Below are 12,700 nucleotides of genomic sequence, written 5' to 3' on the forward strand. Positions count from 1 at the left end.
GACCTCTTCGAGGTAACATCCTTTCTGCACTCAGCCATCAGAGTAGGATGAGGCCTGTCTAATTTCAGACATCTAAGGTATCCACAGCAGAGAAGCAATCTTCTGAAGCTCCCTATATAATCAGTGTTAAATACACTGAAGATTCAGAGCACCTCAGTTCAGCTCACTTCAGGTGGTGAATCAGAGCAGAAGCTTTTTTTTCTCTGCTAACTATACAGGAAGCTTAGCCTCACAAGTCAGATGCCCCCAAAATTAGTGTAAATACCCCCCATAGTGCACACAGCTGTGGATTCTTACTTCCAGTTGACTCTCATCCCTCTCAATTAACACATTCCCAGACTTAGCAGATCGTGATGAACTATGGCTTGAGTTACAAAAGCATAAAGGAAAGAGAACAAAAAGAACTGAGCGATAACAGGTTTTAAAGCTCACCTTTACTGTTCAATTGTTTAAGAGAATTACAGAAAATCTCCAGCTCTCAGGTGTGAAGAGGTGTTCTTTCCATACAGACATTGATACACAAAATTTATTTCAGAAATTAAACTGGTATGGGAATCATCAAGCTTTGAGAGTACTTAAGCCTCTAGAATCAAATAGGGGATAACATCTTACAAGGGTTCTGATGCAAGTTCATTCCATCTGCCCTACAATCCCTAGTGCTTTGCACTCCTAATGTCTCAGTCAAAGAATTCAAACTGTACCTGTTCACAGATGTAAAAAGAGACATGTTTTTGCCCACAGAGCATGTTTGTTGCGAAATGGAAAATGCAAGTGAACAGAGACATAGGGCAAGCAGGGCACTACAAGCAGACAGCCAGATTAAAGTTCTTCCATTCCAGCACAGAAAGTACCCTGATGCTTTCTGTTTATGCTTTTTGTATATGACAGTGTACAGAAGGAGCAGACATCAAAATGCAGATGAGTAACTGCTCAGACTCTCACTGCAGAAGTTGATATTTAGGATGTGAGGGAAAGGCTAACTGGAATCAACACACAAAACCTTTTCCATCACATAAATGCATATGTTAATGGCTTTCTCTTAACACTACCTATCCTCCACTTCAGGAGACATCTAGCTAGACATAACTAAAACCCCTTTATCTCAGAGGAGCATTTATCTGCATCAAAATCAATGCCACCAATTCAGGAACATTTGTGGGGGTCTTAGCACAGGACTAGTATTTCAGAAGAGATTGCCCCTGGGTCATTCAAATGCTAATTGCATCAACTACCTATCAGCCTTCATTGTGCCAAGGTACAACGATAGAGAATGACACAGATTACAGCAGCAGCAAAGAGGCAGCTGGACTGCCAATTAAAGCACAGAGCCGGAAAAAACAAACTCAGTGGTGTCTTGCAATACAGGGAAAAATTACTGAGGTACTATAAAGATGGACCTGCTGATCAGCTAACTGATCCCAGTGTAGCCACAAAACGTTGTGTATTATGAGTTGTTTTCCAGGTTTGTTTTTTTAAGCATTAACAAACTGACTTCTATCTTCCAGGAGAGAGATTTCATTGGAAGAATGTGTGCTAAGAAGTTCACCTTTTGACCACAATCATGACATAGTATAACTCTGTAGCCACAGCTATAGAATTTATGAAGTGGAAGTCAACAAGGGATCTAATACTATAATAAAGTTAATTCACAGTACATGACTTTATTCTGCATCTATGATACCAAACGACCAGGATATTTTATTTATAAAGAGATACTGCACTGTGATGGAGCAGCAACATTAAAATCTTTCATAGCTGAAAGCTGCTCTAAGAAACAAGCAGCTGGAGAGAGACAAAGGCAGACAAGAGCTGAGGTGCAGGAGCTAATCTTCACGAAGGCTCACGGGTTGCAAGTGCATTATTGGATCACACGAAGTAAATTTTTAAATGAACACTTAAATAAGAGGATGACACACAATTCAAGTCTTCTCCACACTTCCAAAATCCTACTGTTTTCAGAAGCTTAAGTACCATGTTGAGGAAATAACACGTCTGAGGATACCTCTTACCAGTCCCATAAAGGGACACTTTCCACCACTCCCTACTGTAATAAGTTTGTGCATTTGCAATTCAGCAGTACAGCCTCTTTTTCCTTACATTTCTGCATGAAAGGCTGCACTTTCACAGAAATTATAAACTGTTCTCGAGTCTGTGATGAAGGTGACAGATGTCTATAGCTCTCAAGTCACAGAAGAATCTGAGGCATATTTTAAGCCTCTTATGTCATTTAGTGTCCACTGACGTAGATCACAGAAAGACCACAAAGAATAAAGTTACTCAAAGGTTCACATCCTTCCGTATTTAGCAGTACCAAGCAGACTTCTAGCAGAAACACACAGCATAGAAAGCCACACATCTATGTTCATTGATTCTATTATTCTACAGAACTATTATGAAAAGCAGGATTAGATCAGGCTACTAATTCAAATTCACAAACTTACCTTGGATGAAAAGCAGAAGCAAGCTAATATCAAAAAGTCAGTGATAGACAGCTGAAGGTACAGATTCAGAACAACATTCAAATCTCAGGTAACTGTACAGAAAATACATACCTACTGTTAAAAACATCAGAGCATAGGGTATATCACAGACAACTGCGATGTGTTTTCCCATCAACTTTTGCTGACCCTCTGAAGATCTCAGGTGATCTCTGTCCTACTCTGCACAGTTGTGCATCATTGCAAGCACATTGGAAGGATGGGAGCATCTCAGAACAGAAATAACAGTGCACTGACACTGTACATGACAGAAGAGGATTAGGTCAAGAAGACTTGAGCCACAGGAGGCAATCACAATCAAAATGCCAGGAACTAGAGATCTGCCTGCAATATGGTTTTGAAGGCAACCAAAGAAGCCCCTTATCACGATCACTTTCATCATTAGAGTGGAAGTGAAAGGTTACTGGGCTAATTCTAGTTCTAATTCTACAACTGCATGTATCACAGGTTCATTGATACCCATTTTAACGGGTTAGAGCCATTGACTTGATTGTGAACATTAACCCAATCACAGCTAGAGTGATTGGGAATGGATCAAGAACGTGCACCAGGAGGCACCTTAGTTAGTGAATTTGGCTGGTGACTGGCCATCACCCTAATTCTTATTAGAACTATCACGTGCTCAAGTAAATCATCCTGTCCCAGAAGGATGACATGTATCTATCACCTTAACTAATTTTCATCCTGTTGAAACTTCATATGCTCTAACAATTGTGTGTTAGCAGTTGCTGGCTGAAGTACAGAAATTCACTTGAAGACACCTGACTTTGAATTCTCACAGGGAGTCAAGCTGTGAAGAATGGGATAGCTTATGTGATTTTGGGAAAACAGCTGAACATTACAGTTTGAAATCCTAGATCCCCATTAAAGGGATCAGTTGATTTTTAGCTTCAGACAGCTTGCTTTGGCAACTCCAGCAGAGATATCCAAAGGTGAACCATTATTGCTCTTGTGGGAGGTTATACCCTGAATAGGTGTGAGCTATGGAAAAATCTGTAATATCAAGCTTATGCTTTGATTACATGTTAATGTTCAGTCTCTGGTCTGAATCTATTATCCTGAGATAACAATGAAATCATTCAGAAACTGTAAATGAAGAGTGTTGTATCACTCAACCCTTAAGCCCTGCTGAGTTTGGATCTCCCCATGAGGTGGAAGACTCAGTGCCACTGTGTTGGATTGCATTTAAACAAATACAGTCTGTTGGCAATGCCAGAACAGACAAACATGACCTGTGACCACACAAAGAAAAATATTTTGTTTGTTGAGATACACAGAACTGAATAGCAGCCTATTAAAACAAAGTGAGGCGAGACAGAAGCATTTCACAAAGCTAGGTAACTCTACCACAAGCTTTCATCATGTATGTCTCCTAATGAGTAACAAATGTCAACAAAATGGCATCTGTGTCAATTTTTAAAGCCTCCTGCAAAGTTCCTTGGCAAACACTGATTCTCTTCTTCCTCCAAGCTTCCACTGAACTGAAACTACAGCCTTCTTTGTTTCACTACACCATCAGCATGTCTCTGTCCATACCAAAGCAGTTAATTACTATAAAGCCCGAAGTAAAAGTTCACAGAGGAGAACAAGAGGTCACAAGCACCTGAGTGGCAATGATGTGGATCTTTTGTTTTTTAGAACGTATTTACCGATTTTTAAAAATATATTAAAATGTACATCCTGGTCTGTGCTACTAGACACAAACCCCCCCCAGAACTTGGCCATCAAATTACTTAGTAGTGTCCTGCTCACAATGTGACTTAGGACAAAGAGATAACTTATTACAAAATAGACCCCCAACCCAACAACAAAAATACCAAACCAAAACCAACAAAAAAAATGAACTAAAGAAACAAACACACAACCCCCCCCCCCCCAACAAAACAGTAGGCAGCTTAAAGAAACATTTCAGCTTAAAGAAACATTTCAAAAAGGAGTAGGAGGTGGTAAACACAATACTGAGCTGTGTGTTCCTTGGACAGGTTAACACTGCTTAGAAGTGAGAAGCCAAAATGTATTTACTGCTTTCATCATCACTTAAGCAAACAACCACTTCAATTAGCTTTTACTGTATGGATGTTTCCTTGGAGACCATAACGCCGTCCCTTAGGGCAGTTCACCAAGAAGAGGAGAGTGCAGAGGGTGGCTTACAGCCCACACTATCAAGAGCCTTAGAAGAGATGCCAAATGAACTCTCAGATTTTTTGATGAGTCTTGAAATAAAGGGGAATATGGAAGGCTGAAAAATATGCTACTGTTATACCAGTATTTTAAAAGGTTGAAATAGGATGAGACTGTCAGTCTTGTCAACCTGACATTGATTCCAGACAAAATAATGAAAAAGCTGATATAAGACTCAGTTAATAAAGGATTAAAGGAGGACAGTGTAATTACTGCCAATCAACATAGACTTTATAAGAAAATATAACTTGTCAAACTACCAACACTTTTTGGTGTGATTACAAGTTTCAATGGTAAAGGTAACAGTGTTGATGTAATATATTTTCACATGGTGTTTTACTTGGTGCCAGAAAGCACAGTGATGCAGCATATCATATCAGCTGATAGGTCTAAACTGCACCAGTAGATAAGGAGGCAGGCAGGAAGGTGCTACTGGGGCGCGTTTTTGTTCCAGTGCTACATGCAAATTAGGCTGCTGGCATGGAGATATCTCTGTCTGTCATGTTGACTAGTATCGCTTCGTTCTCCCCCTGAGCTCCCACCTACTCTACCCATCTGTTGCCACCTTTCCTATGCTTTGCCTGGAAGTGCCTTGGCACAGGAATGGCCACCAGTCCCCTGATTAATACTAAGGACTCTAATCCTGACCTAAAACCTGCCTGGCACATCAGTCTTTCTGTGTTGCTGTACCAGCCTCTCTGCTTAGATAACCCATAATTTTTATTAGTTCATTAAACCAGATTGCTCTAGGAATTTATTCACAAGGCAGCCTTCCCTATCGTGGAGCTATTGTCTGTGTAACAGACAATATGAGAACGACACCTAAACAACAGAAAGCTGTTCATATAAAGTAGAGAGCTTAAAGTAAACGTGGACAGAACCTGACAGGCAAGAGCTTTGACATTAAGAAATGCAGTCAGCACACCACAGTAATTCACACACCAAGATCTCCATCTGCTGCTTTGATTTCCTCTCCACATACAGCAGTAAGTAGGGCAGGGGACAGAAGAAGTGCGATTGGCTGTATTTTCCCAAACAGCAGCTCTCGCTCATCCTTGACCACAGAAGTGTACTGTCAATTTTTAGAAAGCTGCCAGGTTAGGAACACAGGGTTTTTAGTATCTCTTCTCAAATGCCGTAAAGGTTACATAAGAAATACATTTGGCATTTTTGCATTTAAACATAATTCAGAAATTACGGTCTGGATACATGGTAGGATGAAGCAATTTAAGGCATTCAAGCTTAGATTAGCCTGTGTTAAAAGGAAAACGGATGATGGACTTTTTCCTCAGCCAAGGCTGGCAACCTCACCCTCAACTACCAGGCCAAGGTTAAAGAACTTTTGAGCTTGAGTAGAGGTTTTTCAACCATGATGCTGAAGAAAGAACTAACATAAGACTTGGCACAGGCTAACTAGAAAGGAAAGCATGCTATCAGTACTGTAACTTCCAATGGCTCTGAAATATAATGCTGAAAATGACAATGCTGCTGACCAATATACCGAGCACAAGAAATTCTCTGGCTATTCCACAATTGCAACATCATTTTCTGGTTTTTGCCTTTCATGCCTCCTCCTAACATTTAAAATTTCAACTCTCCTGGTTTCTGCAACACCTGCACAAGTTTTTCAGCACAAATGTAAAAAAATACACATTTTGAAAGCTGAAAGCATAGGTAAAATAAACAGAATATTAAAACATAACACAAGCAGCTACCGCATTAGAAGAATTAATTTTAATTCAAGTCAATAAAAGCCTTTACTGTGGAGTCCCAGACATTCCATCGTGAGGTTCTACAACACTGTAGAAGCCAACAAACCTTGCCTTAAGTAGGCTCAGCACAGGATCACAGAAAAATTAGATCTTGTTTTTAAATGTCCATGATTACAATTCCTGTCTTCTTTTGTTATTTTTGGAACCAGTAGGCACTTGTGTCTTGGGGCTCAAATTCCCAAAACAGTGCAAGACGAAAAAGCCTGGCTATTTCCCAGAAACAAGCAAACTGCAAAGAGGGCTGGAGAAGGGTTGAAGGCAGGTGTCTCCAGCAAAGTGGGGCCACACAAGAGTTCTGCAGTGTTGCCTGGCAGCAAGTAATTATCTGCCAGTGTGCTGTTTCCACGTGCCAGCAGCCAAAGCCCACACAGGCAGCAAGCGCAGGAAAGTACGTGCGTCAGCTAAAACTATAGGCTATCTCCACTGTTTCCAATGCAAAAAAAACCAGAGGTGCTTTGGAAGCTAGGCTTTGGCTGAGCTCTTACTACTACTGCAACAGCAAGGTCTAGGAACAATGCACTCAAACCAAAATGTCAAGAGAGACAAAAGTCTGGAAGATATCACACAAGACCACTGCCACACTAAATCAGCCAAGCAAAACCAGCAACAGTTCCACCCCAAAATGGCTGGGAAAACTCCAATGAAGACTGTTAAGAACAGTTAAATAAATCCCATCAAAAATGGCTTAGGCACTGATTGTGACTTAGGATAAGGAAAAGGGTCATGCAGCTTCTTGAGAAACCTTTCAACACTCCTTTCAGTGGTGGTCCTTTGATTACCTACATCCCAACCTAACCTGTCCACACATCATCTCTTGCTCTCCCCCAAGCTCCAAAATTACTCCCCCACACTGGGATTAATTACAGAGCAAATTAGACCCAGTCAAAAAAGACTCACACTCAAGATATGTGTCATCTATAACCATCTCATTCATGAACTGCCAGACTGCCATACTCCTCCTCTTCACTCCACCTCCACTTGCCCTCTAAGACTCTCAAATGCCTGTGTTCTGTATGTGGTGGAAGCTGAGTTTTTTAATATGCACTTATTAAGATCCTAATTGAATCCCGCATTGCCTTGTGTGCGTCTTCCTAGCCGGAACATGAACAAGGCACCCTATAATTCAATTAGAAGGACCTGCAGCAAGCTGATCATTAGTCTGTCAGGGTTTTTTTTTTAAAAAAAGACATCTAGGAATACGGGAGGAAGTTAAATAAAGGGAGAATTGTTAACAGCACCCCTCCCCAATTCATGCAGACACTCCCATACACGTACTTGAAGCATGGAATCTGCAATGCTCTGCACTTGAATGACAGCTCACCACATCACTCCAACAGTCGTTCCTCTTGCTTCAGACAACTTAAACAGAACCTCAAAAGTTGGAATTACTTCTCTTTATCAATCCTCCTCTGCTCAGATTCATGAAAAAAATACCACTAATATATACATGAGTACTGCAAACAAGGAAATCTCATTACCTGCCAAAACCCTGTTGACAGAGGAATGAGTGGCCAAGCCAGGCTGTCCCCGTTCATGGAAAATCCCAGCATAAGGCAAATATTCTGGCAGCAAAAAGCGTCTGCAAAACAAAGAGAGTAAGCTTACCCAGAGAAAGACATCCCAGTGTACACAGCCCTGGAGAGCAACCGCAATTACTTTGAGAAAATATGACTACATTCCAGCAGACTATAGTAGAGGAAAGGCTGGAATCCTCTGCTTAGCCAACCGCTTTACTGCTTCAAACAAAAAACGAATTACAGATTAGATCCTCCTCTGATCAATGCGGTTGCAAAGATCAGCATTAACCAAATCCTCTACCTCCCACAATAGCATCCTAATCTCAAACCAGCACATTGTGCTGAGGATCTCTGATCAGATTCTTTTCTTCTCCTATTCTGCCTTCACACCATGGTTCCAACCTGCAAGTAAGAAGCACTAAGATCATGCTGTCCTTCAAATGACACAGGATGAGCTGCTCATGCTAACATGCCATCTCAGGAGTCCCAGAAATCGAAAACCAAGGATACAGCAGCCCTGTGCAAGAAAAGAAATCCATCTGAAAGCACCAGAGAGCTGTACTGCAACTGGTACCTCCAGGATTTCCACACCCTTTTACTCTTCTGTGTAGATGCCTTACCTTGGGACAAAGCGCCCTAGCGATGGTGCAGACATGCGCGCGTTCCGCGGAGCTCGGTGCCTAGATCGGTCTCCATTGTCCCTTCAGTAAAGGAAAGAAAATTATTGTACATGAAAAATACTGCGGAATAAAACATTTTCCAAGAAAACAAAAACCCAACAACATCACCTAGTCATCTTAAACATGCTACAGAGATTTAATGGTTTTCATGTTTCTATAATGTTCCAAATTCATACAACTAACTGTACCAAATCCTCTTGACAATTTTACATATGGGTAACCTCAAAGTCTGCTTTCTTAATTGTTTTACAATATCTCAAAAGTATCAACAAAACCACAGAGAGCCAATGAATCAATGTCAGCACCTGAGCAAATGAAAGACAAACCTTAGAAATTTGACTGGAAGAGCAAAAGCAAGCTCACGACAGTCCTGAGGAGAACTTTCTGTTAGTCAAAGAGATCTGCTATGCTTCACAGTTTCATTCCCAAAAGTACAGGCAAAAGAGCATAATCTGCACACTATTCTTTTGTGTTCTTTCCCTCAAGGTCCAGTTCAAGTGGATCTTACGATAATCTCACTTTTCAAAAGCTTTTCCAGTTAAATCATAAATGTTCGGTGGTATCAGACAAAACTGCACCTCCTTAATAACATCTCATTCTGCTTAACAGTAACTGTCTGGGCCTTGGGAAATGAGGTAAAAAGGTCTAGCATCTATTATCCTACAGCAGATACAGGAAAGTCTTCCTGACAAGGGCAGTGCAATGCTGAACAGGTTGCACGGAGAGGCTGCAGAGCTGCCATCCTTGTAAGTCTTAAGACAGCAGCCAGACAAAGCCATGGCTACCCCAGTCTGATTCTGGCAATAACAACTGTACAACAAGCAGGAGGTCAAACAGGAGGACTTTCAGAATCCCAACCAAACAAAATTCCTGATATTGCATCCATAGGCCACAAGAGGATCTGTAATTATACAGCACTAAAACCACAAGGAAAATAATGAAACTCCATTAGTGACACTGGAGTTCTGAAACAGACCTTCGCAGTGCTTTCTTCTCTGTTCAGAATTTACTCTCTGTATGACCTTGCAGAAGTAACAAGTTTGTTCTCCCTGGATTCCAGATCTCCATCTGTAATTGCAGCCCTCCTTTTCTCCTTCCCAAGCAGTTGTGGGGGGAATATTACTTGAAGAGCCTAGAAATCACTAGGAAACTAAATATTCCTTATGCAACACACCAGCAGCACATTTCTAACCCACTCCAGCAAGCTGTGCATTTTATAATCTTTTTTCGTTTTGCTTTTTTAAAGTCAGTGAGCAAGAAACGTAGGCTGAGAAGAAAGTCCATTACGTGGCTGTTTCCCACACACTTGAGGAACCCAGGAACACAAAAGCAGAGGTTGTTCTGCAAAGGTCATTAGCATTTCAAGCTATTTCACCAAAACCCAATCTGAATCCAAGCTCAAAGCTTCCACTTCTCCTCCCACTGCAGACACAGCACTTGCAGTTCACAGCCAGAGCCGCACCTCACCTTCAGGTTTCTGTGTAACCAGCAGGGTTCCTAAAAATCAGAAACGTAAAAGCTACTGCTGTTCTTTTATCAGTTAAGATGTAGATCAATAACAGAAGGAATCCTGTAAACTCAAAGTGCTGACATATCAACTTTTCCTGCTAAAGAGAAAAGGCCAAAGCAAAAAAGAAGTGTCATATTCCAGTTCTTGCCACACAGAGTAAGAGCTAGCAGAAGACAAAAATACATTTTTTAAAACTCTATGTAGCAGTTTGAAACAACACTGATATGCAAACCTGAGAGAAAAGCAACAAAACAGTTTTCAGAGTTTGCATTTGCTTTGGACATTTACTAGAACTGGAAGATGCTCTTGAAATGGACAAATATCAGGAAGAGGAACAACAGCAGGACTACACCCTGCAGAACTCTCCAGTGGAAGAGAATCTCTGTGGCAGGTTTCAAAAGGAATGAGGAATTAGCTCCAGCAAACAAAAGAAGATAAAAGTGCAAATCCAGAGACCTAAAGCAACTAACTGTTCAACTTTCTTTAAATGCCACTAGCCAATGGACTTAGTATCCATGAAAACATTTTTAGACACAAATCTTCTAATCAGAGAGACTTTCTGATGTGAGAAGTGCATCCTGTACTGCCCTATTCACTGTGCATACAACCTCCCCCCAATACAAAAAACAACAACAAAAAAACCAAACAAAAAAAAAAAAAGGGGGAGAAAATATAGACTAGGCTTTTCTTCAGTTTTCACCATAACAGAAGACAGCCTTTATTGATTCAAAAGACAGTCATCTATTTTTAGCATCCCTAAAAAAAAATAAATTAAAAACCAGACCCAAATGGTCACTGCCCTATAACTCAAACTACAGGGAATAAGAAACAGTGGCTATCCTTCAAGAATGCTGGAATTCCTATTTACTGTAAATGGAAGTGTAAGATACACTTCCCCGAGGTAAAGAAGAATATTACTAAACATTACTCTGAATTACTAATTTACAGAGCCATTTATATCTAAACTCCCGTGCTCAACAACTACATGCAAGAGTGTCTAGCCTAGTGTTGAAAAGCTAGAACAGCAGATATTACCCTGATGCCAGCTGAAGATTATTTCTGCACTCTCTAAAAAGGAAAATAAAAAAACCCCTACAGATCAGTGAAGATGGGTGGCACTTGTGTTATTTCTGTACCACACACAGCCTGCTGACAGAGGGAGGAGAGCAGATGTTAGCACACTGCAGTGCCAGCGTGAAGCACTCCAGCAAGAAATGAGACGTTTTCAAAGTTCTCTGATGCTCTACTTTCTATTTAGTGTCAACTACCTATAGACTCATTAGCTAATGATTCACAGTGGATAGTTTAATCCACATTACCTGCAAAAGTGGAAGGCAAATCCCTCAGACTGCATGTGTGTGTCTACATAAAAAAAGCCTCTTCTGTAAAGCAACTCAATAACCGTGCAAAAGTAAATGAAACAAAAATGCACCACAGTAAGGTGACAAGGGAAACTTATTACTCTAATTATTAACAGACTACTTTGTCTCAGCTGGAAATCTGCAAGAACAACAAATGGTCAGAACAGCTTTAAGTGTCTGGTTCAAAATTCAGGTTATTCTTCATTTGTTCAGACACCATTGTGGGACAAATCAAAACAGTGATGTGAAGAATAAGAGTTGGTATGGGAGAAATAGTATTAACACTAACTACAACAGAGCACAAAAAGAAAGCAATTCTCAAACATTCAGGAGATTTATGGACATTTAATAGGGCATAAGAAGGATGAAAGTTTATTCTAGACTAGGTAAGACAGCGAAATCCTCTTGCATTGTCTAGTTTGTTTGTTGAAAGAAAAGCTGACCAATGTAAATTTAATGGAGCAGCAATGTCAGCTCTGAAAACAGAGCTGGAAATACAAAATTTTGTGTCCTCTACTTTGGAGAAAAAGACATCTTTCATCTGGTAACTTGGCTACTGTATTAATAACAGTGGATACAGAAGACAGTAAAGACAAAAAGAAAGCCATGTTCTGCTTTTCTATCTTGGCAAGAATTTGCCTTAATATTTAGTGGTTGTTGTATCAGGAAGTGAAATTAAACACGCAGTATGGGATTTCTAATGCAATCTGTTGGTCTAACTGTTCCCATTGTAGTCAATATTAAAACTCCCACTGACTGCACTGCCAATAGAATTAGGTCAACAATGACCATTTTGAAAAGCCATTTAATCAGAGCCAGCACCAGTAAGCTATGCAAGTTCAGAAGAATCAAATTATATCAGACCAAGCCAATTGTTTCATATTTTCAGCATTTTATCACGTTTCATGCAATCCAATGTAAAATGCTAAATCAATTTCTATTGCAGAGGTTAGGGACTTCGATACAATAGAAATGTTAAATAATTGACCAAGTGGCATCTACTAATATTCTTAAAGGTTGACACTGGATTCAGTTTCACTGTGTTCACGTAGCAGAAAAAAAGTAATATCTGAAGTACTGAGAAAATGCTAAGTATCTGTACTTATTTGCTATAATTTTTTTTAAAATTGCAGGAGGTTACTTCAGAGGAAATAGTATATAGGGCAGGAGTAGGCCAAAGA

General features: G+C 40.2%; 1 protein-coding gene across 4 annotated transcripts in view; it reads right to left on the reverse strand.

Annotated features, from left to right (window-relative positions):
• Window positions 1–12,700, reverse strand: part of AMBRA1 (autophagy and beclin 1 regulator 1) — a 131,182-nt gene that overhangs the window by 71,402 nt on the left and 47,080 nt on the right. For 3 of the 4 annotated variants that reach the window (XM_050336795.1, XM_050336794.1, XM_050336797.1), the window contains 2 exons: window positions 8,589–8,672; window positions 7,930–8,030 (listed from right to left, as the gene is read on the reverse strand). In XM_050336795.1, the coding sequence (XP_050192752.1) occupies window positions 7,930–8,030; window positions 8,589–8,672 (185 nt within the window). The remainder of the gene's footprint in view (window positions 1–7,929; window positions 8,031–8,588; window positions 8,673–12,700) is intronic. The other variant, XM_050336796.1, reaches the window with a different exon arrangement.

The sequence above is a fragment of the Myiozetetes cayanensis genome, unplaced genomic scaffold (genome assembly GCF_022539395.1).
Source record: "Myiozetetes cayanensis isolate MyiCay16 unplaced genomic scaffold, myiCay2020 scf6-25, whole genome shotgun sequence".
NCBI lineage: Eukaryota > Metazoa > Chordata > Aves > Passeriformes > Tyrannidae > Myiozetetes > Myiozetetes cayanensis.